The sequence below is a fragment of the Cladophialophora immunda genome (assembly GCF_000835495.1).
Source record: "Cladophialophora immunda strain CBS 83496 unplaced genomic scaffold supercont1.6, whole genome shotgun sequence".
Classification (NCBI taxonomy): domain Eukaryota; kingdom Fungi; phylum Ascomycota; class Eurotiomycetes; order Chaetothyriales; family Herpotrichiellaceae; genus Cladophialophora; species Cladophialophora immunda.
The window spans coordinates 4,032,731-4,060,189 of NW_015622546.1; the positions used below are offsets into that span (position 1 = coordinate 4,032,731).

Genomic DNA, 27,459 nt, shown 5'->3' on the forward strand with positions numbered 1-27,459 from the left:
ACCATTACATTCAGTAGAGATGGATACATATATTAATCTCATCTCAGCCAGGTCAATCAATCAATACCGCCATCATCCAGTCGCTGACTCTTTCCATCTCAATCACTGTCCAAGGTGAGCTCGTCGTCTTCACTCTCAACACCGCCGCCCACATCGACACTCGATATAATCACGATGGCTTACCAAACCAATCTCTTCATCAACAACGAGGTAAGTCCTCCTCACCCTCGTCTGAGGGTTGGACTCACCATTCCAGTACGTCCCCTCCTCGTCAGGAGAGACCCTGTCCATCTACAACCCCAACGATGACACCCTAGTCACCGACAAAGTCCAAGTGGCTTCCGAGGCCGACGTCGACAAGGCTGTCGCGGCCGCCAAAGCCGCCTTCCCCAGCTGGTCCTCGACACCCGGTGCAAAGCGGGCCTCCATCATGCTCAAGTTTGCTGACCTCCTGGATGCCAATGCCGAACGCCTTGCCAAAATGGAGACGCTGTGCATGGGCCAACCCATCACCGTTGCCAAAGGCTTTGTCCACGGCCCAGCCGCAATTTGGCGCTATTATGCTGGCTTTGCCGGCAAGATTGCTGGTGAAAGCTACCCTCCGGAGGGTGATGGCTCTTATAAGATCGTCGCCTATGAACCTCTCGGGGTCTGCGCCGGTATTGCCGCTTGGAACGGCACTCACGCCCTGGCCGCCTGGAAAATGGCAGCCGCCCTAGCGGCTGGAAACACGTTTGTCTTCAAGCCATCGGAAAAATCGCCACTGGGAGCAGCTCTCTATGGAGAACTGATCAAGGAAGCTGGCTTTCCCCCCGGCGTTATCAACATCGTGATAGGAGCCGCCCCGGTAGGTGCCATGCTAGCATCGCATATGAGCATTGCCAAGATTGCTTTCACTGGCTCTGCCGCCGGTGGGCGAGCTGTCCAAATCGCGGCCGCCAAATCCAACATGAAACACGTCTCCCTGGAGTTGGGAGGCAAATCTCCCGCTATCATCTTTGATGACGCCGATTTGGACAATGCTCTCCTGCACAATTCCACCAGTTTTCTGCGGAACTCCGGACAGATTTGCTTCGCCTCGTCCAGAGTCTTTGTCCAGGAAGGCATTGCCCCAAAGTTTATCGAAGGGATCAAGAAGGCTTTTGAAGATGCGACAAAGAAAATGGGAGATCCATCTTTGGCTGAAACTGCGTATGGACCACTGGCTGACAAGAAACAATTCGATCGCGTTATGGGATTCCTGAACGACGGCAAGGCCGAGGGTATTGAAGTCTTGACCGGAGGAGAGAGGTTGGGTAACAAGGGCACGTTCGTGAAACCTACTGTACTTCTCAATCCTGATGTCCGGAGCCGTGTCTTTACCGACGAGATCTTTGGACCTGTGATTGCCCTCAAGACTTTTAAGACTGAGGAAGATGTTATCGCCATGGCCAACGATACCACTTACGGTCTTGGATGTGAGTGAAAGCTTCCTTAGAAAAGATGAAGCAATGCTAACGGACGCAGCCTCTGTTTTCACATCCGATATTGCGCGAGCATTGCGCGTAGCGTCCAAGATTGAGGCCGGAAATGTGGGAGTTAATCAAGCATATAAGACAACTCCGCAGACGCCATTCGGTGGATACAAGCAGTCAGGGCAAGGAAGGGAGAGCGGCTACGAAGGCCTCAAAGGATATTTGCAAGCCAAGACGATCATCATAAATATGGAGCTGCCGAAGAAAGCATGAAACCCCGTCAGAGAGCTGTTATGAGCAGTGGCACACACAAATCATGCTGTCTCTTCGACGACCAAGGAATCTTTGTCATCAGAAACACTAGATAGGTAGGAACAAAAACACATATATCCTCTTACCTTGAGAGATACAGTAGGCATTCAGCCATGAGAACCAATGCGTCTTTGCTCCTTGAATGGATGCTTCAGCAGATTGATCCAGAAACAGGGGTTTCGTCGCTCGATGCTGCTTCGACCCTTGTTACCATCAGAGTGATGTATTTGCAAGTAAGCACCGCAGAGCACAGTGCATTTCTCTGCTCCAATGTTTGGTCGATAGAGACCGATGTCTTCGCACGGATCCCCAGCAGCGTTGATGGATGTCGAGCGGATGTAGCGAGGGCCGTCACGTGGACCGGCATAAGCAAGGTGACGCAGAAGACCGTGCCCGCATGATCGACTCAGGACACTTCAAATGCCAATGTCTGCGCCGTGCTCACCTGGCTAGGCAGTAGAGTTGAGCCGGGCAACCCCAGGGCCGAGACCAGAAAGAACCCGATCGTTTGATACATGGGAGTCGACACCTCGGATCCTCTTTGTCCTTTGTTCGAAAAGCCTTGATTGGCAGGTATCACGCATATAGGAATGCCGCAAGCTGGCTTCAGCAATTCCTCTTCGAAGTCGACATGGCTAAGTCAGAGCGTCTCCGGGGCAAGTAGAGACTCCACGCCACCTTCCAATCCCGAAGGCGTGAGCCCTCAAGTGATCGAGTCGAGATTCTCACATAGTCGAACGACTCGTCAGTATACTGGACAATGGGTCTGGCGAGACAGAAACTGATGGACAAATGCCAAAGATTAAGGTCGTCTCGCACTACGATGTCGGGTCCAGACGCTTTAGCTTGCCCGTTCAGATAGACCCCGTATTCAGACCAGCGGAATCCTGTGGATCATGGCATTTGAGTTTAGCGAAGGGTACATTCGGCATTTGGCGCTGTTCTGGCACAGGAATATCAACTGCCGCTCAGCGGACGTCCCGCCGGACCTCAGAGCGAGGCTAAGATCTGCCGTGCACCAGCAGAAGCCGCTCCCTGCTCGGCGTAACCCACAAACACCTAAAGGCCGTGCCCAGGCTTTGGCAAGAGAACAGCTACTCCAGAGAACCCCGCGGATGGATATGTGTACTTTGATTGGTAAACGAAAGAGTGACGAGAAACTCAGTTGGCTTATCCTTCAGGTCCTGATATAAGTGCCGGCCATGGCGGATCTTTGCAGTGCATACCGAAGACTTGGTCGCAGGGAAAAATGGGAAGCGCATCTCCTTTCAGAGTCATCATAGTGGGAGCTGGGCTGGGGGGGCTCTCGTGCAGCATCGCTTGTCGACATCAAGGGTTGAGCGTCCTGGTCTTGGAAAAGGCACCAGCAATCACCGCCGTAGGTGGACTCTAAAGGTCGAATCGGTTGAGATGATATTGACTGAGTTGAAAGATTGGTGCTGGCATCCAAGTTCCGCCAAATGCAGGAAAGATCTTGCAAAGTTACGGCCTCTTGCCGTTGTTCGACAAGCCTGCTGTTCAGCTTGAATGGCATGATATGAGAAGATACCGGGATGGACAGCTCTTGGCCTCAAGACCTGTAGGCGAGCAATTCATCAAGCAAATGGGTGCACCATGGATGTGCGTTCCAATCTGCGCCACAGAACAAGATTCCTGATAGCTGATCGTAAACAGGGTCATCCATCGACAAGATTACCATGCCATATTGCTCGGGGAGGCAAAAAGGCTTGGAGCAGAGGTGAAGCTGGATGCCAACGTGACAGACCTCAACTTTGACCGCACAGAGGTGATATTGTCTGATGGAGAGGTTATCAAGGCAGATGTCATCATTGGAGCTGATGGTGAATGATGTCCAGCCATGTTTCTGATCATGGCTCGTCTTAACGCTTTTAGGGCTCTGGTCATCCACGCGCGACGCCATCCTGGGCCACCCCTCGCCGCCAGTCGAAACCGGCGATCTCGCATATCGGGCGACTTTCTCGCGCCAACAATTATCGGAATTGAATGATCCGCGGGTCGAAGAGCTATGTGCGAAGAAGACCGTGACACTTTGGATGGGGCCTGATAAGCACTGTGTGTTCTATCCTGTGCGTGGCGGCGCCGAATTCAACCTTGTGCTGCTTCGACCGGACAATCTTCCTACCGGTGTTAGGACGGTCAAAGGAGATCTTGACGAAATGAGGATGACATTCGAAGGATGGGATGAAATGTAAGGTGTGGTAGATGACTGCCGAGCACACATGCTGACCTCGGTAGCCTGGTGAAATTGATCTCGTGCATTTCCTCCGTGTTGAAATGGAAGCTCTGTCATCACCAAGAACTCGAGAAATGGACACGGGTGGGTGAGTCCCTCGGCCAGTTGGAGGTGTCGACTGACGAGATCGGGCGCAGGATCACATTGCACTGCTGGGCGATGCATGCCATCCAACCCTCCCATACCAGGCACAGGGGGCAGCAATGGCGGTGGAGGATGGCGCAGTGCTGGGATTCCTGCTGGGACAAGTTGCGCACAAGTCAGCGAGCAATCACGCAACATTGGAGGCGGAGGACCACATCTCAGCCGTGCTGAGGCTGTATGAGAAGCTGCGCAAGTCGCGTACCACGGTCAATGTGCTAGGAGCAGTCACCAACCGGAAATACTTCCATCTTCACGATGGGCCCGAACAGGAGGAGCGGGATGCAGCTCTGGCGAGCCTGGACTGGTACCGCAGTCAAACAAAGTGGAAGTGGATAGACAGTCGATATCAGGAAGATCTGTTGGGCTTCGACGCGCTCAAAGACGCAGAGAAGGCATTTAAGAAGTGGTGGGCAGAGCAGGATACCGCAAGGAAGGGAGGATGAAGGTTTGATGGGACTGTTTGGGGCAGATGCTGTCGATTGTCAAGTGTTGGCGTGTCGAGGCAAATCCTTGGCAACATTGGCTCCATCTCCCTAGAACCTAGCTGAGAGGACATGGGACGAAGTCAGCATCAGACTGCGTTGCTGCGCCCTCGAACACAATCGACAAACAAGGGGCCTTACCATTGACTTCCTCTCTCAACCCTCAAGGCGTGAAGTCCTCCCTAAAGTGACCCGGAAAATACTCCGGGCGTGGCGTTTGACGATCGAATAAAAGAGTTCCCTGCAGCACAAGCTTCGATCTCCATGTCCAATCTCCACCGCCATCTCAGTCCATCAACTGCATCTACTACGTCTACCGTCCCATCTCAACGTCATCCTCCCCCTGCTATGCATAGTGGTGACGATCATGCTCGATCTGCCGGGAAGCACACCGTCTAGCACAATATGTCATGCATCGCTCTGTCTGTCCGAGTTCGAGGACCACAAGGCTGTTCTTTGGTTCTACGTATAAACCAACGGTGAGTTTTGGGCTTCCAACAGGGGAACATTGAGAGAAATCACATCACCTCTGCGAGTATCTCAAACAAGTCTTCTCTGTAATCCTTGGGCCTTGGTTGGTTGTTTCTATTACTTTATTCTCTCGCTTAGTCCAGATCTATTTCTCTCCCAAAATGAGTGATCCTCGAATTCCCAAGCTCTACCACCGCAGCACTCCTCACTGGCAGCAAGAACAGCGCAACTCCTTCTGGTCGCTGAATGAGGGCAAAGTGGCCCCTTTCAACACGCGGCCCGATAAGCTTGAAGCCCGCGCTGAAGAATCTCTGTCCGTCAATGGCAGACTGTATGCTCAGAGCAACGCTGGCAACAGCTGGACTCACTTGGCGAACCGGCAGGCCTTTTTCCGCCACCGACTGATTCCACATCAGCTCGTGGATGTCAATGAGCGAGACACTACCACGACATTGTTTGGCCACAAGGTGTCTGCCCCGATTGGTTTTGCCCCCATCGGTATCAACAAGATCTACCACCCTAAGGGCGAGCTCCCCGTCGCCAAAGTTGCGGGCCAGCTTCGCTTGCCTTATGCGCTCAGCACCGCCGGATCGAGCACCATTGAAGATGTTGCTGCGTCGAATGACGCCGGTCACCAAATGCCCGACGCCGTCAATGTTCAAGGCGCAGACAACGATTCCCCGGTCCGCTTCTTCCAACTGTATCTGCCCCATGACGATGAGCTGGCTGTCTCCCTGATGAAGAGAGCGGTCGACCATGGCTTTACAGCATGTGTCCTGACGACCGACACATGGCAACTTGGCTGGCGACATGACGACGTCGCAACCTCCAACTACGCCTTCTATCGCGGGATCGGCGCGGATCTAGGGCTCGCAGACCCGGTTTTCCAGAAACGCATGCAAGAGGCGGGGATCGACCCGAAGAAGCAGCCCGAGGAGGCCGGTGCGATGTGGATAGACAATGTTTGGCACGGCCGGGCGTTCAACTGGGAGAAGATCCCCTGGCTGATTAAGACGTGGAAGGGGCTGAGTGGCGGAAAGCCGTTTTGTATCAAAGGGTGAGTCGGTGGAACCTGGTGCCCCAATTAGATTCATCACCAGCGTCTAACTTCTGATTTCTCTGATATTCGCAGCATCCAATCTGTCGCCGATGCCCAACGTTGCGTGGACTTGGGTGTCGACGGCATCGTGGTCTCGAACCACGCGGGCCGCCAAGTCGACGGCGCAATTGCCAGCCTCGACGCTCTCGAGAACATCGTCAACGCCGGACTCGGCGAGAAACTAACCGTCATGTTTGACTCGGGCGTGAGAGGCGCCTCGGACGTCATCAAGGCCTTGTGTTTGGGCGCAAAGTTTGTCTGGGTCGGTAGGATGTGGATTTACGGGCTGAGGTGCGTTGGATACTATCCCCCTGTAAAATCTAACTCGAGTTGTAAACTATACTCACAGTTCGAAACAACAGCATCATGGGCGAAGAGGGCGTCCGCCACGTCATGAAGTGCCTGCTTGCCGAGTTCGACATCTCCATGCTCACAGCCGGAATGCGGAATATTGATGAGATGCAAAAGGATCGTCTGGAAAGCTACCCCAGGGGATACACACTGATTGCACATAAAGCCAAGCTCTGAACGTCGTGGCGGCGGCACGGGCAACTATCAGGGCAGTTGGGATCAGTGAAATTAGAGTAGCACCGCTTCTCAGCTGGTTAATGTGATCTTCTTTCGCTCTGTCCCGGCATTGACCTCATTGACTTCACCGTAACTCTATCTAACGATAATAGATGCATAAGGGCACCCAGCTGCTCGAACTGCAGCGAGTATGCACTATTGAGCCATCGAACCGCTGCAGGTCCGCCTTGATGGCACAATACAGTCTTCGCCCCATCAGGACAAAGGCTCGGTTTCGCACACCCAAGGTGTAGTACCTCAATATCATCTCGGGCTGGTCGGTGCTTGTCCTTGATCCAGACGCCTCTCAGCGAGTGGTTGCCTCAGAGCGAAGCCGTTGAGTCTTGCCCATTAGTAATCCTTACTTCCCTTCATTCCAGCATTAATACGGTCGTATTTTCCTCCAGGGGATCGCGTCATCAAAATCCAAGATTCGCTTCCGCATAGTCATGTTCAAATCGACATCGCAAGGCGTCCCCAGTTCTGGCCCAGATAGCGTGTCGTTCATTCAGTCTTTCCAATCCCACACTTGTTTCAAGAAGGAGCTCATGCTGACCTTCTTTGCCTTCATCTCGACCATCCACGGGTGCTCGAGCATTCGCCACGGTGTGGCTCGCCTAGGGGGTTCCTTCTCCAAGCAGCACTCGATAAAGTACTTGAACATGTCGCTCCACTTGATGCCGTTCTCGGGCTCGTCTTTTAGCTTTGGTATTGGCTGAGCGACAATATATGTGAGCAGATCGATCAAGCCAGCACGAGGCTGCATTTCCGTCCCGTCGGCTGGGAATGGGAAGCGATGCTGTGCAACTTCCAATAAGGTCACACCCAAAGACCACACGTCGGAAGTGATGGTGTAGGATTGCCCTTGTATCCTTTCGGGGGCCATGTAATAAGAGGTGCCTATGAAGGTGTTGGCGTCACCTTTGGTGCCGAATTCACCGGAAACGCCAAAGTCGCAGAGCTTGACCTGGCCGTTACGGCAGAGGAGGATGTTAGAAGGTTTGATATCTACATGGCATCATGTCAATAAGTCTCGAGAGGAAGTCCTGGTGCTGAATTTTTGTGGCTTACCTCTGTGTATGATCTTCCTGCTGTTGAGATAGGTGAGACCATGCAACACGCCTTCTGCGATCTTGCCCAGGACCTTTTCTCCCGTTCTGCCACCCAGCTTCTTGACCTCGCGGTAGACACTGTCCAGGCTGCCACCCTCGCAGAACTCCATTGCTATTGATATCGTGCTCGAGGATTTGTCCATGAAAGCCCCGTAGTATTGGCAGATATATTCGGACGTGCAGTTCTTGTTGAATTTGAGTTCACGAAGGATCTGCTTTTTCACGTCTGGGTCGGGACTGGTGGTGATGATCTGCGTGAAGTCCAATATCAGGGACAGGAGCCTCTAACAAATTCGGGTGGATGCAAACATACCTTGAGGGCGAAAATGGTCTTGCCGCCTTCCAACATGCACCGTGTCACCGCCCCTCCCGCACCTTCACCCAGAGAACCCAGTTCGATAATTTTCTTCTGTTCACTCGCTGCACCCCAGCCTTCGTCGTCCAGGTCTTCCACATCGAGCGGCCTGCCTTTCTCGATCGCGAGTTTCTCAAAGTCCACCGACAACCCACCCATACTCGACTCTCTTTCCATCGAAGTCCCGCCGATACTGGCCTCTGAATAGATCGAACTTATCGCCGAGGATGGGTCAGGTGTCCCAGCTTGCCTACCGTGCATGGCGAATGAGAGGGCTGAGTATGTGGACGACGAAGCAGATCCGGGAACGCTGGCGGCGTGGAAACTATCCCCTCTTGGCCTGCTAATGGCTTCATTTCCTGTCACTGCGGATATATTCAAGGGTTGTATCTGTGGTCTTAGATTGGTTGCTCCTTCTTGCACTGAACCGAGACTTCCCATCGGTGTTGCAAGAGATAGTTTTGGTGGCCCCTTCACTCCAGATGCGGCCAGGCTGAAGCGGGGGACTTCAGCAGCCTGTTCTCCCTCTCCAGAGACTGGTCGTTGGTTGGGTGAAGGCGGAATTCCCAATGTCAAACGAGGGGTCCGGCTACCGCTTGAGCTTCGAGCACCAGGGACAGGTGGCCGAAGAAGCGGCACCGGGGAAGACATGATTTCGTTATAGGGTGCGCTCAGAGTCGGCAGGAAGGTTGATGATGCGTGGGAAATAGCAGGGCTTTCGGAAGCACCGTCAGGATTTCCGATATTTTGTACAGCTTTCTCTTTCTAATAAGTAGACTCGAACCAGTTCGAGTTCAGTGGGGAGAGGCGTTATCGAGGTTATCGTGGCGGAATCCTGCAGCGGGTGGGAGGCAAATTGGTCGTGTTCTTTTGCCCGTTGCACGACGGTGCAGTCGAGGTTGAGACGCAGACGCAGACGCAGCCGCAGGGCTCGGATTGTGTGCCTTGCAAACCCTGTGCCTCGATGGTGACACCAGAGCGGAGGGAATACGGTGCTCCAAGCTGGACGGCTCCGTCAGGCAAGGCAAGGCTCGGTGGGAGGAGGCTTGCTGTATAGTAGATGTTGTGATATTAGTGCATGAAAGCAATCACGCGCGTGGAGGTTTGGAAAAGTCCAAAGTAATGGATTTGCATTTGGTTTTGCTGACTGCCCAGTGCCCACGCCAGCCAAAGCGAGACCCTTGAGGCCACGAGGACGACGGGGTCGACGTCAAGCGTGGTTTGCCGGACGAGGGCCAAGTCACCCGGTTTGGCGAAGGTGGATTGTTGATCTGCAACGGGCGGCTACCTGAAACGCCAGAGAACGAGATGCACAGGGCCAGCGCGGCAGAGAGCTGGCGAGCTGGGTGCACCTGTTGGTTAGAGAGATTTTACTGCACGCTCGCAAGCCAGAAGTCCACGATACAGTTGATCAAAAGCACAAGGTGACCTTGGACAGAGACAGATCCCACGGACATGTGTCTTGTCCACCTAAGACGGAGTCGTGATTCACGCTTTGCGATAGTTCGGTTCGCTTTCAGCTGTCCCCTTTGGGCATGTCGTGACTGGTCTCCATCTGACAACCTGCAGCGCGAGGCCTGGGAATCAGGTCCCTTACGTCTCCCTCGCTCCCTGCTATCCATGCTGCAGGGGCGTTCCGGACCCCATTACTCCGGGCTCTCCCACTGGATTGGCCATCGATACCGTTTAAACACCAGGGGTCCTGAAGCGCCTGGGGCAAAAAGGATGCAGCAGTAGTGGCAGCTGCAACGTTCGGGCATCAGCAGGAACTTTGACACAACCTCATTTGAGCCCGGCTAGCCTATGGTGAGCGGAGCTGCCGTTGATTCACATACCGCCCCTCGGAAGCTGACTTGTCTCATTCCCGCCTGTCAGAGGCTGTGAACATGCGGTGACCAATCTACGAGTCACTCGCCTTGGGCAAATCAACGCTGCAGTCGGCTGGAAATGTTACGAACTGAAAATGGTCACTACTTAAGCGAGGTTTGGACGAAAAGTTTTCGCTGTTGGATTCATCTGAAGTACTCGTAGGGAGAGGAGGCCCGTCCGTCCTCTGGTCTGATACGCTCATTCTCTTCGACCGGCATGAGTTTTGTTAAGTAGGTGCTCAACGAACATCCTCCTGCACCAGCCGCGTGATACCTAGGTTAGCGTTGGCCATATCCTCTAGATAAGCCACGGACAACACATTTCAAGGGCATCTCCTCCGCCGCTATTTTCCGACCCAGTGTCTAATCTTTCCTTCGCTTCGGAGAATCCAGCCTTGGGCGGTAGGGCTGTGGCGATGAGGCTTAAAATGGGGAAACAGTGGTTGGGGGAAATGGATGAGTTCACTTGTGAGTCGGGAATCGATTTGCATTGGTGTTTGGTAGTTGGAGAACATTAAACAAGGATCGATGGATGGAGCTCGTCACGTCCAAGCTCGAGATCAGGTCATCATTCGTCAAAAAATTCTCGCGCCCCAGGCGAGAGGTAAGGTATCATAGCTTCGTCAATGTCGCTTTGCGCAAGACACCATCTATCCGACGCCGAAGAAGGAAAAACAATGCCGTTTGCTTTTTAGTCGAACTGTCATTTCGTCGAGTCTGAAGGCGGGACATGGTTGGACGGGGGATTTTCAAGGAGCGTGGGGAAAGAGTGGTCGTGCTGGACAAGGAGCCGGGCTGTGGCAGCATGCGCACCTCATTCAGAGGAGACCTGCTGTCTGCGTCCCTTTTCTGCCTCGAGGTTTTCGTAGAGGAGGTACAAGGCACGTTCGTTGGCACTAGCACTGCCCATGATGGTGAACATTCTCTCGCCGGTGTCGTCGTGTGGTGCTTTGGCAATGGAAATGCGGGCCCCAGAACTCTTGCGGATCTCGCTGATTTTTGCTCCTCCTCTTCCGATGATGCAGCCGACCATATCGGCGGGGATGCTGATATTCTGGGTCTGGACTTCTTCTCCGTCCTCAGTGACCATGGGAATACCACCTCCTCGTGGCGCATCGGCGCTGCGATTGTACGTACGCGTCTCACTAAAGTCCGCGCCGTTACCGGTACGATTGTAGGACCGACCACCACCAAAGTTGCCACCCGCAGACATACCACCGCTGCCAACCGCGGGAGGGAGAGGACCAGACCCAACTTGAACCCGGACAGCCGGATTGTAAAGAACCGTCCCAGTCCCGCGCTGCCAGTCATCGACCAGGCATTTGCCAATCTCCCAAACAGCTTTGTCGATACCTTCGGGGGTGCCTTGGACCTCGACTATACGCTCGGTGGATTGTGGCAACATCTCTTTCTGGGCAACCATACGGACTCCCGACACGTCCTGGATATGCTTGATCTTCAATCCTTGCCGGCCGATGATGGTGCCCATCTGGTTGTGGGAAATGAGAAGACGGATGGCTGGAACGGGGAAATCAGCGAAGGTCGAAAAGTAGGAGATTGGAGAAAATGCTTACGATGCGTGCCATTATTCTGGATGACACCACCCATACCCATCTGTGGTGCGCCTTCAAGAAGGCCCTTGGCCACGAGCGCGTACGCCTTTGCGATGCCAGAAAGAGGGCCAGTGACTGTCAAAACGCGATCGTGAACACCTTGGACAACTTTGCTGACGCCGGCTTTGACACCGGTCTCTTCACGCAAATCAGCAACATTCTTTCCCGCTTTGCCGATGATGACACCAGCTTCCTTGGTTGATACAATAGCACGTAGGGTCAATTGGGATTGCGCATATTCCTCTTCGGTCTTCGGAGTGTCATTCTGTGGATCTCCAACATTAAGCTGGGACAGAGAGTCGGCAACACCAGGTTCATCAATGTGATTTGGAGATGCAGCAGAGTCAACGGAGGCCATCGTGATGTCTATCGGGAGGTGTGTCGGAGTTGAGGATGATAGGGAGTTAACTCGAGGACGGGCTGGACGTGGGATGTGGGCGACTGCGGATCGACAAGGTGCGAAGAGTCCAACTAAGCAGATGGCAGGTGATCTTGCGTAGCAGAGAAGATGCAGTGCACCGCGGGGAAGGAGATAGAATGGAGGAGAAGAGAGGAGGAATACGACGAGGTATGAGGATGGAAGGGATGAGGTAGAGAAGAGGTCGAGGATGAGGTGTGAGGTATGAGGTGTGAGGTGTGAGGTGCGCGGCGAAGGGCGATTCGAGATGCGGTGGTGGTGTTGAGGATGCAGCAAGTTTTGAGAAACAAACGAAATAGTAGTGGAAAAACTGGAGGCGACCAAGCACAACTCTTCAGCGGCGAATGTGCAGCAGCAGCGAAGAGCAGTGAGGAGGGGGTCCCCTCCCATAGGCCAGCCGGCCACTGGCACAGCAACAGCTCCAGCTATTGCTCCTGTGCTGCTCCTGCTCCAGCCTCACTAACCTTCGGGTTTCGGCCTTCCAATTCCAACTGGTTGTTAGACGGCTTAATGCTTGATGCATCCTGCGACTCGAGCTCTAGAGCCATGTGATTACAGAGTATGAGTACGTCTTCTCCGTCTCTACCAAATGCTGTGGACTAACTCTTTCTTGACCTTCAGGCACTGCAAATCCCTGCCATGAAGTTTCACAAGCTATTTCGATGCTCTGTTCCCTCCCTCTCAGACTTGGTCAAGCCGACCTCGGCCCCGACTGACCGACTGACCGCCTGATTGTACGTTGAAGCCTTGCGCCAGCCTCCCTGACCTCCTATCTACCCGCATAATATGCCATGAATACTATCCGATCTTCTCATCGGCATCATGAATCTGGGCCAAGATCCTATGTGGCGGGGATAAACGTCTTTGACCCACCAGAACGCATGCAGCCACCATGTCCAAACGTAGTACCCGTTGTACCAGAGTTTGTTTGATCTCGGGAACATGGGGAATCCTGGGAGATTCAAAGGTTGAGATCCAGTCTGCATTAGCCAGAGCTACCCCCAGGGACTACAATATCTTGTGAACCCCTGCGTAGGGATCTAGAGACAGAAGGGAGGCAAGTATTCCTAACCGCTCATTTATCTGCCTCAAAAACCACCTTTTGAACTCTCATGTTGTTGAACTCATCGTACCACTTCACGGCCTCCGTGAGAGGCTTGATGTTGTCAGTCATGAAATCCAACTGGTCCTGTTTCTTTGCAAGCATGTCCAGGGCCTCTTCAAAGAGGCTTCGAACTGGACACCTGCCCATCTGAATTCTCAAGTTCTTCCCGTAAGCCTGATTTCCTGTCCATGGAATCTCTCCGTTATGGACGCCAATGCTAGAAATGTTGCCCCACGGTCTCAGAAGGTCAAAGGCCATGCCCAACGCACTGCTGTGACCTACCAGTTCGATTGCTGTGTCTGCTCCCCTTCCGTCCGAGAGTTCCAATACCCGCTTCTTCAACCCATCCATGTCCTTCTGGTAATTCCAGGGCTCGGCGCCGAGCTTTCTCGCCTGCTCCAAACGAGCCTCAACGCCGTCGATGGCGAGGATAGCTTTGGGTTTGTACTCGAGAGCGCAGACCAGGGAACATAATCCGACCGGTCCACATCCAATGAGGAGCACGACACTCTGCGATATCACTTCCTGGTCCATCCCTCGAAATGCGTTGGCAGCGGCAAAATACCCTGTCGGAAAGATGTCGGCCATCAGCACAAGCTTATTCTCCTGAATATTCGCTGGGGCCTTGACGACCGTGCTGTCTGCCAGTGGGATTCGACAGTATTCTGCTTGCCCGCCGTCGAGGATTACCGTTCCGAAGAGTTGGCATTTCTCGCAACGTGATGAGAACCCTCTCTTGCAGTAAAAGCATTCGCCACAGTTGGTGGTAAAGGGTGTGACGATCTTGTCCCCCTTTTTGAACGATTTGACGTCGGAACCTGTCTCAACAACCTCTCCCGTAAACTCGTGGCCCATGATGAAGCCAGTGCCGGACGGCTGATGGCCGCGAAAGACATGAAGTTCACTATTCCTTTGTCAGTACTGGTCAGGACAGTGGGGACTGGATGCATACCTCCCGCAAAGCGCAGTGTATCTGACTTTGACAATGATGTCTTTGGGATCTTGGATTTTGGGGATAGGTCTGTCCTCAACTTCAACTTGCAGCTTGCCCTTGAAGACGACCGCCTTCATCGTACCCTTCGAAGCCATGATGTGCTATTCTTTGGCCTTTGTCTCTGTGTGTTAAATCGGTTGGTGAGGTGTGGAATTCTGGGCAGACAGAACACGACGGCAATATTTGGAGCCTTTTAGCTCGGGTTATATGATGGGCGAGGAGCTATTGCGAAGTGAGGGAAGCAAGTAAATCCTGCGGCCTCAGTCGGAGGAGAATTGTTTTTGGGTGTCATTTATTTACGGGTTAGCAACATGGTGTGTTTATTCCAGCCTCGGAGGGTTCATGGCGGGGGAATGGTGTGGATAGATCAAAGGTGGGCTGACGCACACCAGCGGACATTCCAGCGCTCTTAGGACCAGTCATCAGTGGTAACGCCTGGCTCTCGTTGAGTATTAGAGGTTGTGGCGATCCCGACAGAGGCAATAGCTGCGTCCGTGTTGCTTGCCCACAGTGGGAGCACAGCTTGGAAGAGGGAAAGATTGGACAGTGGAAGAGAAACCCGTCGAGCCTAATGAGCATCAGAAACAGGCATCCAATGGGAGGGTCGAAAACGGCTTCCGAATGCGCGGCCCAAATGGCATTGTTTCGGGCAGAGATCTATCTATCCCCCACCAGAGACGGGAATCGAGTTCCGCCGGAAACAATTTGATGTTCAAAAAGACTGCTGCGCAGCAATTCCCATAGTGCCCGGCTTCAGTATCGAGAGTAACAAGGTGGGAAGTCGGCGGGATTGCCCGATCGCAAAGGGTGCGTCCCACATCTGGATGGGCCTTCGCGGAGAAGTGCAGCGGTATCGCTCGCTCATTGCTCTAACGCAATATCCCTTATACCAAATCCAAAGACCCGAACTGACACGTCCTAGTTCAAACTGACAGGATGGTCGACTCCAAGGGTGTTATTCAGGCACAAAGATTAGAGAACTCCAGTCCCTTCCAATGGCCCCCCCAAGATGCTCCTTAGGACCGATGGCCTGGCCCTTCTTTCAGGTCACCGTGCAAAGCAACTCACTTTCCAGGATGAATTTTCCCTCCTTGTACTTTTCTGCAGCCTCGTAGGCCTTATCATATTTCCAACCCACCGTCTCATCGCACTGCTTGCACTTGATATCCCTCACAATGTGTCTACCGGTGGTCATATTGCGTTCCATGGCTTCAGCCTGCTTGATGTTGACAACGGTGGAGAATAGGAAGGCCTTGCCATGCTGGCCTCGGAAATTGCGTGAAATGATGTCGTCAAAGTCGGCCAGGTGTGTCTTGCAGTTCTAAGGGCGTCGACCGGCTCCGTTAGCAAAAGGGACGCGGAGGTAGTTGACCAAGGGGGTATACCTTGCAGCCAAATATTTTAGCAGAATCGAGGTAGACGTTGTACGTAAGACCCATGCTGTTCAGAGCTGTCTCTGGCTACAACTTCGACGCCGTTGAAGCCAGAGAGCGTTTGTTCCTCGCCGCCGCCACCAAGCTGCAGTTTTTCTTCTGTTCGCTGAATGCTCGTCCGAGATCTTCTCGCACAACCTTTGGTTTTGAGGTGCTCTCCGCCCTCTCCTTGTAAGCCCGAGAGCAATGGGCTGATGGTAGGCTTGTGATCGACGGCGGAAAGTGTCAAGTGGACGTCTTGGGTGGGAGGCCACTTCTGGTGAGGGGGGGCTTCGCAAACGCCAGGGACACCGACCGAGTGGCTCGTGACTGTTCTGAGGAACTGAACCGTGTGACCGGAGTGTTGGGAGCCTTACCACGGTGATGTAGCTCGTGTTAGGCGTTTCTTTACTGCTCGAAGTAGTCAGGAGGATGATTTGCACAACCAAAGCACGCAGCCACGGATATCAGTGGGAGAGGGGAATCGATCCTGGGGGTTAGACACTACTGCGGCCTGGGCCGCAATCCTATCGGAGAGTTCGTCACTACTCGGGCCTTGCTCGTTCGTCCCAGCCCCACTACCGTCGACTAGTTGCTCGTTGTTGTGAACGTCGTCTATGAAGCTGTCCTCTAGTCCTTGCAGGAATAGTGATTTCAGTCATTTATTTATTCGACAAGCACTTCCTTGAGGTAACAAAGCAAATCCCCTAAGTCATATGGGACAATGCCGTTCAATGCGTGTCTCCGGAGCATTCCCTCTGCTCTCCTTCTATTGCCCTCTGAGAAGAATACATGGGTACCTAGGATGATAGCAAGGCTGTGCAGAAAAGGGACTTCAGATGCGGAATCGGTGAGGTTCAGCCAAAGAATGAAGTGGTGACATCATCTGTGTATCTGAGTGTCGCTAATAGCAATATAACTTTTGAGATTTTGTTGTCTCCTGTAAAGACGGTCGTCCTCGCAAAAGGATTTTGGCTCCAGATGTCGCGGTCGCGGCTTTGTTGCATTGAAGTGATGCCTTGCAGCCACTGCCCGGCGGTGTTGTAGGTGAAGTGAGTGCAAATGGCAGGTACCTAGGTAGGGAGACAAAGGCCATGCTTACAGTTCAGGCAGTGAGCAAATGCACCTGCCAGTAATTTTCACTTTCTCGTCACCATTCGATCGACAATCTATTCTGATTGTACCTAAAAAACTTGTTTGACCATTCTTTTCTTCTTCGATAAAAGCCCTGTTCAATGCTGTAAGATTCCAGTCCTGTCAAGTATTCAGCTCACATGGCTTGGATGCTGTCTCGCAGTGTATGCGACGTGCTCTCTCCTCATACCATGGTGTGGTCTCTTCCTGACGGAGACTGTTGGTTTTGTCCCCTCCCAAGGACTGAAACATCGGTGCAGAACAACACAAAATGTCAGGTCACCTCCTCAGCCCCTTCGCCGCACCGTAGGCAGGAATCAAAACACCAGGACTTCAAGATCGATTTGAGTGAGGTTTGGTTTCCACAAACGGTCAGCCCAATTGCTATCATTTTCGAAAACTTCGATCTGATGTCAAACTAGTCTCAGACGGCCACTTCAAGCCCCAAGGCACTGTCAGCCTTCGAATGCCTTCCACCTTGCGCCCTAACTTGCATCTTCCAAAAGATATCATGCAAAGCGAATATGATCAGTCTCGCACTCACCTCTAAGGCCATGGCTGCACACGTTACGCCATTTATCAAACAAGCTCGATGGGAATGTCCCGGGGACCACGATACGTATATGGTCCTGATGTCGAGGCTCACGTCCTGGATGCCCCAAGACTTTCTCTTCTGCCATCACTGTCTCCTATACCGTCCAGCAATCAACTTCAACTCTTCTGCAGCCTGGTCATGGGACGAGCCGGAAGGGTATGCCAGGCCTGGTGTAACCATGGAGCAAGACACGGCATATGATGAAAGAAAAAGACAGTGGCGAGGAAATGCCTTCGGGGGTATTTCCATTCGCACCTGTTTCGATTGCGACAGGACGATGGGTTCCAGCAATGACAATCGGTCCTGGGGTCCTTGCTTGTGCGGCGACGACCCTGACTCAAATTTTGAGTGCGACGGGTGCGAGGTTTTCCATTGGACAGAAGCTGAGGTGGAGGGAGAGGCCGACAGGTACGAGCTTGATGATCCGTGTCCCGATGCGTCCGGCCCCTGCAGCATCTGGAATGAGGACGATTGCTGCGAGTGAAAGGTGCATTCCGGCACCGAGACAGAATTTCGAAGTCTGCGGAAGCGAATCCCGGTGGTATATCCTTAAGATAATGGTCGTGCCTAACGGTGTTCGAGCATATTCTTGTACGAATACCAGAAGTCGAAGCAGTCCTTGTGGCCCCAGTGTTCAACCCAAAACTCACCGAAAATGTCATCCACGTCGAAATCCACATCGGTTAATCTTTCTGTACGCTTCAACCCACAGAGTGCGCATTGCTTTGACAAGTCAGGGGGATTGGTTTGTCCCAATCTCTTGATGGGAGGGGAGGCAGTCAGTCTCATCCGGTATGGAGGAAATTCAGCTTGAGCAAGGATGCTGTTGAATTCGTGGACGTAGCTTGACCAATGTCGAACCATTTCTTCAGTGTCTCGTTCTTCCTTGGCTGTCTCACTCTTGTTTACTGCTGCTAGTTTCATTCCGCCACTCTTGCCTGACTGACCTATCCTCACACTCTGAGCTAGGACGGTATCCCTCTTCCACCGTAGGGTCCTGCCGGCGACGATTCGGCTGGAAACTCGAAAGACAACCAGCAACCTTGACGCTAACTCCGATTGCGACATCATACTATCAGCATTGTTTTGGTGGATGAATTCAAAAACAGAGGAGAGCAACTGCAGAAGCGAGGACGGCGGCGGGACATTGTTAGGCCGCTCAAAAGCCAACGCTTGGGTACTGGATTGCAAAGTGGCCTCCGCAGCTTTGCCTTTTATTGATGGAAACTTCGGGTGGGAAATCTGCTGCATTGACGCAGGCACTCCGTCTTCGACAGGCTCCCATTCATCATCGGACAACTGAGCGGTCACTTTCGCAACCGATTGAGGAGGTTGAGGCTCCGTCTGTTCAAAGTCGCCCCAATCATCGTCCCAAGAAGGTTTCACGTCGATTTCCGTGCTTTCCGTACCACTCTGGGTTCGCTGGATGTTTGAGGTTGTGGGGACTCTCATTTCTGGATGCGACGAGGAATTGAGCATCTCAATTGGTTCCGGAAGGTCAAAAGCTAAAGGTGCCGGATTTTGTGTCTTGGTAGACTCGTGCCTCAGAGAATTATTCTGTCTGGTATTGTTCCTATCACTCGGGGAGTCGCCCGCCATCTCAAAGTCACCAAATTCGTCTCCGGAGTCAGCTTGTTCGGCATCAAACAGGATATCGCTCCCCCCCGGATCTCGCTGCCAGAGGGGTGAAGACACCTTTTGCTGCTGGGCTGCTTGAGCCATTCTCGTGTTCGAAGTTGGGGCCTGAATACTGGAAGCGTTTGTGGAAGTCGCAGTCGTCGCCGCGACATATGGCTGTGTATTGCTTGTCCCCTCTGGCTTTGGAGGCGTCTCCTCCGCCATAAACGCTGCATACAAATCGGCAGACATTTTTGACAGACTACATAACAGGCCAGGGCTGTGGAACGTAGCGCGGACACAGGCTGTGGTCAGCGCAGAGTAACAGTGGGCGACTTAGATAATGGCAAGGGATAGAAATCCTGCTAGCGAATCAGCCCGCTTTGGGACGAGAATGATGCCGGCCTCTGCTCGGCCAGGCCTTTTTCACCCCACGAGGAAACCCTTTATCGGGGCCGAATACGCCCTCGTCTGTTGGTAGGTGATGCCGGCTTTACGACTGGGTTGGGAGTTGTGCGTTGAGCGACAAGCCCAGGTTTTTAAAGCGGCACAGGTGCCAAGCATCCCGGACAACTCGCCCTGCAAGTCCGAACCCATGACTTTAGACGTTCCATGTGCGACCAACTCGGTTCCGCCCCGTCTTGAAACTACACAGTCTCTTCATCAGTTCCTCCTTCTTTGGACATGACTGGCGGTCATGCGAAACTTTGCAGATATACAGTAAGTGTAATCGCTTGTGCATCACTCACGGACTCACTTCGGTCTAGGCGCCGGTGGACGTTGATTTTCAATACCTCGATCGGAGTCGATTTGAGACAGGCTGTACGAGACGGTGAAGGCTTCGATCCATGTGAGGATGGGCTGCGATCCGTTTCCTGGAAGGTTTGTAACTGGCGGGCCCCTCCAGAAATATCATCTACCAACCGCAACTCTGCAGGCTTTTCTTCTATATGGACCGTTAAGCCAGGGTTCGTGGTCCAAGAAGTTGGCGGAGTCTCGGTCCGCATACGTTTCCCTGCGAGATCACTTCTTACGCTTCATCGAGCATCCCAATGATCTTCATTCGTCTGCAGATCCCTTGGCGGACGACGAAAATGTATGTGGCTGCATCTCTTGGAAATACTTCAAGAATCTGACGTCTGACGAAGCAAAGTCTCCCTGGGCAAGTCTACGGCAGGACGAGATCAACAGGGAGGAGATATTCCAGGATGTAACACGATGCATGCAGGACAACTACTTTTTCCGAGAACCCGCTACTCAGAAGAGACTGCTAGACATCCTTTTCATTTACGCGAAGCTGAACCCGGATATCGGCTACCGGCAGGGAATGCACGAGCTGCTGGCGCCTATCATCTGGGTCGTCCATCAAGATGCCGTGGATCTAACCGCTGTTCCAGAAGGTGACAAAAAGGCCGAAGGCATGGACTTCATGATAGAGGTGCTGGACGGCAAATTCGTGGAGCACGACTCATTCAACCTGTTCTGCGCCTTGATGCAGACGGCGAAAGCATTCTACGAAGTTGGAGAGAATCGCGACTCGTCTCCTATCATTGCAAGAAGCAAGAGAATCCACGACGACATCCTGAGTGCCGTCGATCCGGAACTGGCACTCCACTTGCATGTGCTCGGCATTCTTCCCCAGATCTATTCTATGTGAGTCGTCTTCTTTTCATCGCGTAAAATATCATACCTGACAGCGTCCAGCCGCTGGATTCGACTGCTATTCGGCCGGGAATTCGATTTCAAGGACGTCCTCAAAGTATGGGATGTTCTCTTTGCCGAGAACCTGAGATCAGATATCGTCGATTTGACCTGCGTTGCAATGCTGTTGAGATCTCGTTGGTCATTGATCGAAGCAGACTACACCGCCGCCATCACCGCACTAACTCATTATACTCTGCCCAATTCTACCGAAGACCCCCGGTCCCTGGTCAGAGATGCCGTCTTTTTGGACAAGAATCGAGACAGCGAAGCTGGTGCAATAGTGATCCAACGATACTCTGGCAGGTGGCCGAAGCGCACCGAAGCTCCGAGCCGCCGCAGTTCACCAGCTATCAGACCAACCGCACCCGCTCAACACCGCCAGTCACCAAGCGCATCTCCAGGCCGGTTTGCATCTCCGCAGAGACAGCTCGAAGGGCTATTCCGAGAAGTCACAGGCAATCTGCACAGACGAACTGAAGGGTGGGATGTTTCGAAAGCCGTTAGAAGCGCAGTTGGCGAAGTTCGACGTAACATGAACCACTACCAATCCTCACACCCTCGGCATTCCAGCCTGGATACACCTCCGCTAGTCAGCCCAGAGCCGAGAAGGTCAGAAGGAGAAGCTGGGGACCCATCACAGAATCTGAATCAGAAACTAGAAATGTTACAGGAAAGGAACGTGGTGCTGGGCCAAATGCTCAATGATGCTTTGGAGTCGTTGAGGGCGATCAAGTTGACAGCTCCGGAAGGGGCTGGGGAGGCAGAGCACGATCTAAATATATGCCTCGCGAAAATCCAATTTGTCTCGGTCTATCTGTCCAATCCAGACATCCCAATTCCAAAGGAACAAAAGGTCCGCGATACAAAGAACTCCACCAAAACAACCAATCCATCTGCACACAAGTCAGGCGAGGCTGTTCAGGGTGAACAGGACCGCGAAGACGACACGAAACCGGAATCACGAACCACGGAGCCAACCCAAGATCCCATGGTCGGAAAGGCTGGTGGTGGGGTCACTAACAAGGCCGTGTCACGACCATCGTTGATGGACTCATCATTCTCGTTTATGCTTGGGGAAAATCGCCACCGATCCAGCTTTGTCAGTTCTGTTGCTGACTTGCCAGAACATAGAAGGGAAAGCCAGTCTAGAACCAGACCTAAGAAGAAGGCAGCTGAGACCAAAACGCAGCAGGAGCGCAAAGACTCAGGGAGTGAGGATGACGGCTTCACCTTGACTAAGATCCAAGGAGGCCAAGGCTGAAGGGAAAGGGAACGCTAATGCAGGACACGATCGACTACTGTGTAACAATGAGTGTACGAGCGATGCGTTAGACGATATCAATGTGGGTTTTGCGTTGTGGGTATAGCCGTCCAACTGCCACGACCTGGGAGTTTCTACATCTGCCGATTTTCATTTTCATAGCCTTCGAAATTCAACAGTTCCGACGTCTCCAACGCAGTCCCGGCTGTTCCGACAAGCAGTGACTGCGGTGCTTGGGTTGGTGTCGAATATCTCCGACGTCTTTGACAGTAGTGCTTGCAAAACGCACAGTAGGTGCCAGTGCATGACGATCGGAAAGATAATTCTGCGTTGATCAGCTCAGTGTTCCGAGCGTCTAGGTAGATATAGGTTGCGACAAAGAAACCTGGGTGCTGCCCAGAGTCCGTCGGTTACAGGGAGGAGTGGGCGTTTTGATTTGATTTCGGTTGAAAGTCTGGCTCCTGTGGGCCAAAGCCCGACGTTCGCGATCGTTGGGATGTTAGTTAGATGGTTTAAGGCATGAGGCTGCCCCGATCTCTCGGTAAACACGCCTACGATGATCCCACCATGCCGACTTCCTTTCAAGCGGTCCCCAGTCAATGGTAGAGGCACATGCAAGGCGAAACGGCTTATTAGGCCACTGGGTGCGGGTGGACCAATCGCCTCAGACGGCACAACTGCGCCTACAATACTGCGCAGCTTGAACAACGACCGACCTTTCCACAATCTCCTCCCAACTCGCGAACCTACATAATAGCCGATGACCTGTTGATCGACGATTCTTGTTTCCTGTCCTGGGATCGCCACGACTTATCAACCTTCCCCCTTCGAACCGAGTTGGCTTGACCCCCGTCGCTGTCCGTCATTGCCGTTCCGACCTTGCTCCCTCAAAAAAGTTCTCAACTCAAATCTTGGAGACAGGGAACTGTTTTCGTACACTCATTTCCTCACTCGATCTTACACTCGCCACTGTCTACATCCTGCTGAGAGATGCGTCCCTCCAGGCTGACACTGTGATACTGGCACTGGATCGGTCGGCCAGGCGGCCTGACGGCGAATTGGAGTGCTAAGAATCAGCATGACACGAAATGGATTGGATATTCACGGTATGCATTGAGCCCATGGCTCTACTGGGAAGAGCCTGGTGATACCCGCAACTTGTTTGAGCAATCAGCCTGCTTTGGACATGTATTGACATGTCTGCGAAGGAGACACCACCCCGCCTCTTTCCCCCCTCCTCGCCGTACCTTCGACAGGCATGGGGGGAGACCAGTCACTGCGAATCCCCAAAAACAAGAGCACTGGGAATCTACAGCCCGTCAAGTACGATGCACCTACGTTTTCTCAGAGAACGCGGTTCTCCTTTGACGCGGGGACTACTCAAGAGATGAACAACCTGAAAAGGTGGGTGGATATACTGTCCGTTAACGATTCCGGGTTTTGACAAACACCTAGGGTTGCTCGTGTCGACCATGATGGCCTGGGTAGATCTGGCCTTCGACGGATCAGACGACAAGGGCCGTCGTTGCGGACGCCTACGCTGATCTTGGAAGCTGGGGAGTTCGTTGCTCCTGTGCTTCATCACTCCAAGACCGCGCCAATATCGGGCTCATCCAGCAGGTCCGTCTCAACTGGCTATATGATGAGCGGACCATCCTCTCCTGTGATAGAAGATCTTCACCGATTTCCGTCGGAATCCCTCCACTCATTCTCCTTCGCCAAACAGTCCGAGGAGATCCTCCACAGCAGACAAAATATCCTCCAGAAGTCGATTGATTTCGTAAGGGACCGGTCGTCATGGGCAGCAAACCCAGCACTGGCCCACGCGGAAGCACGAGTCAGTGGGGATCCGGAGCTTCAGGGCATGATGGACCTGCTCAAGAAGGCCAATATCATCCCCATTGACACAAGCGGCAGCAGATCCAAAGCGATCGGGCTGGGCCCCCTCACCGGGCCAGCGCACGTCGACGGACGCAATGTTTTCGAAAAGAGCTTCAGCCAGGAGTTAGACAACGCTCAACACGCGATTGTGAACCCTGATCCGGAGGAAGAAATGCAAAAACGAAAGTATTCCATAGACGATGACATGTCGCCGAACGAGCCTGGTCTTGAAATGCAGATACCGCCAACCAGATCAGATTCCATAGACGCACCACGCCGGACTGGGCTCAAGAGGACCTACACTGATCTGCACTCTGTATCTTTACAGCAGAAGCTGATAGAAGCTCTCGCGCAGCCATACTCGGCAGATGACAACAATGTCGTGCAGGGCGCCTCGTATACATCTTCAATAACAGGCGTTCCTGCCACGCCAACCACTGGAAACGCCGCTTCCGTTCATACCCATAGCAGCAAGTGGTCGCCTGCGCACCAGGCTGTTTTCCGCACAACAGCAGACGCTCCTTGGACAATTCTGGCAGCCAACGACCTGGCTTGCCTAATTTTCGGAGTTACGCGAGCTGAACTCCGGTCTTTGAGTATTCTTGGAATCATTCAGGAAGAAAGAAGGCACTGGTTGGAGACGAGGCTGTCGCGACCTGAAGAAGTTCGGGAACCGAAGTCCCCGCCTCCTCCGAAGAGTGAGGCGAGGAGTACTAGCCTCTCATTGGTAGGGTCCAGAAGTGGTATTACAGCTCGGTTACTTAGTAAAGCTCCCTCTCGAGCTAACAAAACTTCAGAAAGAGCAAGGACGGACGATGGCTCTGGCGGCCACTACAGCCCCAAGCCTAAGAACCACCCGTCAAGCAAATCTAGGGGCGTCCTCCTTTGCGGTGACATCGTGCCCATTCAAAGACGAGATGGCAGCAAGGGTGCCGCCAGTTTCTGGGTCATGGAAAAACGCGGTGGTCTTATCTGGGTGATTGAAGAGATCACTGAAGATGTCGCATACCTCGATATTGACCACTCGGGAGAGGTGAAAAGCGCTCATGGCGAGATACTCGCCATATGGGGCCGATCTGAACTGGACGGTACAACCCTCAAGTCTCTACTTCCAAAGTTCCCCTTGGATGCACTGGACTCCCACGACAAACATTACATTGGATATTTCGCAGCGGAGACCGCTGAACATGTCCAGGTACCAACCACGGTGGAAGTGTCACCTACAGGAGACCAGCTCCGAGTCTCCAGTCTACCTCACATAGCCGGTGTTATGGTGTTGGACCCAGATACTCTCAAAATCACGAGCTCGAACAGCATATTCTCGGCCGCGCTGTTTGGCTATCCGAAACTCGATGGCTTGCATATCGCCAATCTGATCCCCAGCTTCGAGGATGTTTTGAACATTTTAAAGCAGGACGATGGCGTTGATCTCGTGGATGGGATTGTCGTACCGGAACACAGCTTTCGCCGGGCGCGGACCATTCTCTCGCTCCGAGAGGGCAAAGAAAATCCTGCCCACATATTTCTACGGCCGTGCGGCGTCCCTGCCAAACACAGAGATGGATCGGATATCATGGTCGATATTCAAATGAGAGTCATTCGCAGTGAGGCCGTCTTCCCCATGTCAGACGAGGCAGTGATTGAGGAAAAAGATGAGCTCAGGGCAGAGTCAAATGTTGCCGTGGCTGAGCTCGTCTACGCACTTTGGATCATCTACTCCCGCAATATCCATGGTGTGGGAGTAGGCACAAGCGATGACGAGCCCCTTACCCATGAACGCTCTCTGTCGCCACCTTCGCAACCAGAACCACCACCAACGCTTCCTTCTCCACCCCCAGTACCTTCTGACAGATCCGGAGACAGCTCCCAACTGTCGCTCGTGGCTGATCAATCCGATGACACAGAGTCCGTCACAATGGATGAGCCGCTCGAACATCCTCCCCCCCATATGACATATATATCCCACAAGAAAAAGACCATTGATGACTTTATTATCTTAGAGGAGATGGGCTCTGGAGCGTATGGTCAAGTAAAGCTCGTCAGGTATAAGAAGGGCCAATCAAGGAAGATGGTTCTCAAGTATGTGACCAAGAAGCGCATCCTGGTTGACACCTGGACCAGAGACCGCAGATTGGGTACCGTCCCGTTGGAGATCCATGTCCTAGACTATCTCCGTCGAGACGGGCTCCGACATCCCAATATCGTGGAGATGATTGACTTCTTCGAGGATGACATCAACTATTACATTGAAATGCTACCCCATGGTATTCCGGGTATGGATCTATTCGACTATATCGAGCTGAGGACGAATATGACCGAGGCCGAAAGTCGGAACATCTTCCGCCAGGTTGTGGACGCCATTCACCATCTTCACACCAAGGCTCTTGTGGTGCATCGAGACATCAAGGACGAGAATGTTGTTTTGGATGGCGAAGGACGAATCAAACTGATTGACTTTGGCAGCGCGGCGTACATCAAAAATGGACCATTCGACGTGTTCGTGGGAACTATAGGTGAGTTCAATCGAGATATGTGTGGTGTCTGTCTTTTAATATGTGCAGACTATGCCGCTCCAGAAGTTCTTCACGGAAAGCCCTATGGCGGCAAGGAGCAAGACGTATGGGCATTGGGCATCTTGCTATACACCATTGCGTATAAAGAAAGTAGGTCCAACATCCCTCCCCTTCATTGAGGCATGACTAACTCTTCGCAAGATCCTTTTTATAATTTAGGTCAGCAGCGCCACGGGAGGACTGAGTTGCCTGCAGACTGACTTGTGACAGACGAAATCCTCGATCACCCGCTGCGGGTGCCGTTCTTGCCATTTTCTGAAGAGTGCCTAGAGCTCATTCGCAAGATGTTGGACCGAGACGTGGACAGACGTGTCACCATTGAAGAAGTTCTTGACGATCCTTGGCTTGAAGAAGATGATGATGACTGAAATGATTGGCTGATTTTGGGGGCTTTTATGTGCTATATGTGCTAAATGAACAGACTTACGGCCAAAAAGAAAAAAGAATGGTTGCGATGAATCTTTGCTGGGGGAACAACTGCACTTTCGACAAGTTGGACCAGCGGTCTTTTGAATGCTAAGAGTCTGAACGGGGCAGATGTGCGAATATGGATGAGCTTGCCGGGCACCAGCGACAAACCGCAGACATCCCAAAGGGACGACAATCGGAGTAGGGAAGCGCTCCTTTTCGCGGAGAGGTCACAGTTCGGTCGAGAACAGGCTCCCAGGACAATGAAGCATGGGGTAAGCATGGCATCCACTTGGATACACCGGGCCAAGAACATGCCTCGCATGAGCGCAGCAACGGTCGGTTCTCAATTTCGAGCTGTGGAGAGGTCTATGCGGTCGACTCCCACCGTTCAGTCTGGAGGGTAGTTGTCCCTCGGCAGACGGATAGTACCTTTTGAACTAAAGTTCCAAATGTGATGTGGAGCATTTTCAATTATACCTATTCTCCAGGTTCCGCTTCAAGCTGCTGCGTTCTCCTCGTAATGAGCCTTCGGCGGGACCAAGTAGACATAGTCTCGTGAATCTCCCCACCCGTCCACTTTGGTGGCTCCAGCAAGGAGGATGAACGCCCGTGAAGACTCCGAA

At 52.8% G+C, this 27,459-nt stretch overlaps 9 protein-coding genes across 11 annotated transcripts; 4 read left to right on the forward strand and 5 right to left on the reverse strand.

The window, feature by feature from the left end:
* Positions 1-18: 18 nt before the first annotated feature.
* Positions 19-1,882, forward strand: PV07_10810 (uncharacterized protein). Its single transcript, XM_016398171.1, has 3 exons — positions 19-210; positions 257-1,457; positions 1,507-1,882. The coding sequence occupies exons 1-3, from the start codon at positions 175-177 to the stop codon at positions 1,725-1,727; spliced, it is 1,458 nt and encodes a 485-aa protein (XP_016245362.1). The 5' UTR covers positions 19-174; the 3' UTR covers positions 1,728-1,882.
* A 3,396-nt stretch (positions 1,883-5,278) lies between these two features.
* On the forward strand, positions 5,279-6,744 carry PV07_10811 (uncharacterized protein; the record flags this gene model as incomplete). The annotated part of the gene is made up of 3 exons (XM_016398172.1): positions 5,279-6,174; positions 6,250-6,507; positions 6,579-6,744. 3 exons carry the CDS (start codon positions 5,279-5,281, stop codon positions 6,742-6,744), a joined length of 1,320 nt encoding a protein of 439 aa, XP_016245363.1.
* PV07_10812 (uncharacterized protein) lies at positions 6,705-9,718 on the reverse strand. Its single transcript, XM_016398173.1, has 3 exons — positions 8,209-9,718; positions 7,855-8,146; positions 6,705-7,791 (listed from the first exon to the last, which is right to left on the reverse strand). The coding sequence occupies exons 1-3, from the start codon at positions 8,899-8,901 to the stop codon at positions 7,292-7,294; spliced, it is 1,485 nt and encodes a 494-aa protein (XP_016245364.1). The 5' UTR covers positions 8,902-9,718; the 3' UTR covers positions 6,705-7,291.
* Positions 9,719-10,128: 410 nt separating this feature from the next.
* On the reverse strand, positions 10,129-12,437 carry PV07_10813 (uncharacterized protein). Its single transcript, XM_016398174.1, has 2 exons — positions 11,693-12,437; positions 10,129-11,636 (listed from the first exon to the last, which is right to left on the reverse strand). Exons 1-2 carry the CDS (start codon positions 12,087-12,089, stop codon positions 10,933-10,935), a joined length of 1,101 nt encoding a protein of 366 aa, XP_016245365.1. The 5' UTR covers positions 12,090-12,437; the 3' UTR covers positions 10,129-10,932.
* Positions 12,438-12,898: 461 nt separating this feature from the next.
* PV07_10814 (uncharacterized protein) lies at positions 12,899-14,759 on the reverse strand. Its single transcript, XM_016398175.1, has 2 exons — positions 14,207-14,759; positions 12,899-14,158 (listed from the first exon to the last, which is right to left on the reverse strand). Exons 1-2 carry the CDS (start codon positions 14,341-14,343, stop codon positions 13,225-13,227), a joined length of 1,071 nt encoding a protein of 356 aa, XP_016245366.1. The 5' UTR covers positions 14,344-14,759; the 3' UTR covers positions 12,899-13,224.
* A 1-nt stretch (position 14,760) lies between these two features.
* On the reverse strand, positions 14,761-16,139 carry PV07_10815 (uncharacterized protein). The gene is made up of 2 exons (XM_016398176.1): positions 15,634-16,139; positions 14,761-15,569 (listed from the first exon to the last, which is right to left on the reverse strand). Exons 1-2 carry the CDS (start codon positions 15,685-15,687, stop codon positions 15,291-15,293), a joined length of 333 nt encoding a protein of 110 aa, XP_016245367.1. The 5' UTR covers positions 15,688-16,139; the 3' UTR covers positions 14,761-15,290.
* A 656-nt stretch (positions 16,140-16,795) lies between these two features.
* On the reverse strand, positions 16,796-19,498 carry PV07_10816 (uncharacterized protein). Its single transcript, XM_016398177.1, has one exon. It carries the CDS (start codon positions 19,256-19,258, stop codon positions 17,957-17,959), a length of 1,302 nt encoding a protein of 433 aa, XP_016245368.1. The 5' UTR covers positions 19,259-19,498; the 3' UTR covers positions 16,796-17,956.
* Positions 19,499-19,641: 143 nt separating this feature from the next.
* On the forward strand, positions 19,642-22,256 carry PV07_10817. 2 transcript variants are annotated; one of them, XM_016398178.1, is made up of 5 exons: positions 19,642-19,726; positions 19,774-19,888; positions 19,944-20,102; positions 20,160-20,659; positions 20,711-22,256. In XM_016398178.1, the coding sequence occupies exons 1-5, from the start codon at positions 19,704-19,706 to the stop codon at positions 21,969-21,971; spliced, it is 2,058 nt and encodes a 685-aa protein (XP_016245369.1). In that variant the 5' UTR covers positions 19,642-19,703; the 3' UTR covers positions 21,972-22,256. The 2 variants fall into 2 exon arrangements, with proteins under 2 accessions (XP_016245369.1, XP_016245370.1); XM_016398179.1 differs by having other exon boundaries at positions 19,774-20,102.
* Positions 22,257-22,576: 320 nt separating this feature from the next.
* PV07_10818 lies at positions 22,577-27,324 on the forward strand. Of its 2 annotated transcripts, XM_016398181.1 has the most exons (7): positions 22,577-23,077; positions 23,180-23,375; positions 23,427-24,595; positions 24,650-26,365; positions 26,414-26,515; positions 26,567-26,584; positions 26,636-27,324. In XM_016398181.1, exons 1-7 carry the CDS (start codon positions 23,050-23,052, stop codon positions 26,791-26,793), a joined length of 3,387 nt encoding a protein of 1,128 aa, XP_016245372.1. In that variant the 5' UTR covers positions 22,577-23,049; the 3' UTR covers positions 26,794-27,324. The 2 variants fall into 2 exon arrangements, with proteins under 2 accessions (XP_016245372.1, XP_016245371.1); XM_016398180.1 differs by having other exon boundaries at positions 23,427-26,365.
* Positions 27,325-27,459: the final 135 nt, after the last annotated feature.

Excerpts from the sequence above, each read along its gene's own strand:
- PV07_10817 (XM_016398178.1), top strand. The coding sequence starts at position 19,704 with ATGCGAAACTTTGCAGATATACA. Across the intron at positions 19,727-19,773 it reads CGAAACTTTGCAGATATACA|GCGCCGGTGGACGTTGATTT; the intron begins GTAAGTGTAATC and ends ACTTCGGTCTAG. Across the intron at positions 20,660-20,710 it reads CTTCCCCAGATCTATTCTAT|CCGCTGGATTCGACTGCTAT; the intron begins GTGAGTCGTCTT and ends GACAGCGTCCAG.
- PV07_10814 (XM_016398175.1), bottom strand. The coding sequence starts at position 14,343 with ATGGCTTCGAAGGGTACGATGAAGGCGGTCGTCTTCAAGGGCAAGCTG. Across the intron at positions 14,159-14,206 it reads TACACTGCGCTTTGCGGGAG|TGAACTTCATGTCTTTCGCG; the intron begins GTATGCATCCAG and ends ACAAAGGAATAG.
- PV07_10812 (XM_016398173.1), bottom strand. The coding sequence starts at position 8,901 with ATGTCTTCCCCGGTGCCGCTTCTTCGGCCACCTGTCCCTGGTGCTCGA. Across the intron at positions 8,147-8,208 it reads AGACCATTTTCGCCCTCAAG|ATCATCACCACCAGTCCCGA; the intron begins GTATGTTTGCAT and ends GACTTCACGCAG. Across the intron at positions 7,792-7,854 it reads CAGGAAGATCATACACAGAG|ATATCAAACCTTCTAACATC; the intron begins GTAAGCCACAAA and ends GATGCCATGTAG.
- PV07_10816 (XM_016398177.1), bottom strand. The coding sequence starts at position 19,258 with ATGTCTGCCGATTTGTATGCAGCGTTTATGGCGGAGGAGACGCCTCCA.
- PV07_10813 (XM_016398174.1), bottom strand. The coding sequence starts at position 12,089 with ATGGCCTCCGTTGACTCTGCTGCATCTCCAAATCACATTGATGAACCT. Across the intron at positions 11,637-11,692 it reads CCAGAATAATGGCACGCATC|CCATCCGTCTTCTCATTTCC; the intron begins GTAAGCATTTTC and ends TCCCCGTTCCAG.
- PV07_10815 (XM_016398176.1), bottom strand. The coding sequence starts at position 15,687 with ATGGGTCTTACGTACAACGTCTACCTCGATTCTGCTAAAATATTTGGC. Across the intron at positions 15,570-15,633 it reads CTAAAATATTTGGCTGCAAG|AACTGCAAGACACACCTGGC; the intron begins GTATACCCCCTT and ends CGACGCCCTTAG.
- PV07_10818 (XM_016398180.1), top strand. The coding sequence starts at position 23,050 with ATGACACGAAATGGATTGGATATTCACG. Across the intron at positions 23,078-23,179 it reads AAATGGATTGGATATTCACG|GAGACACCACCCCGCCTCTT; the intron begins GTATGCATTGAG and ends ATGTCTGCGAAG. Across the intron at positions 26,366-26,413 it reads CGTGTTCGTGGGAACTATAG|ACTATGCCGCTCCAGAAGTT; the intron begins GTGAGTTCAATC and ends TAATATGTGCAG.
- PV07_10810 (XM_016398171.1), top strand. The coding sequence starts at position 175 with ATGGCTTACCAAACCAATCTCTTCATCAACAACGAG. Across the intron at positions 211-256 it reads ATCTCTTCATCAACAACGAG|TACGTCCCCTCCTCGTCAGG; the intron begins GTAAGTCCTCCT and ends TCACCATTCCAG. Across the intron at positions 1,458-1,506 it reads TACCACTTACGGTCTTGGAT|CCTCTGTTTTCACATCCGAT; the intron begins GTGAGTGAAAGC and ends TAACGGACGCAG.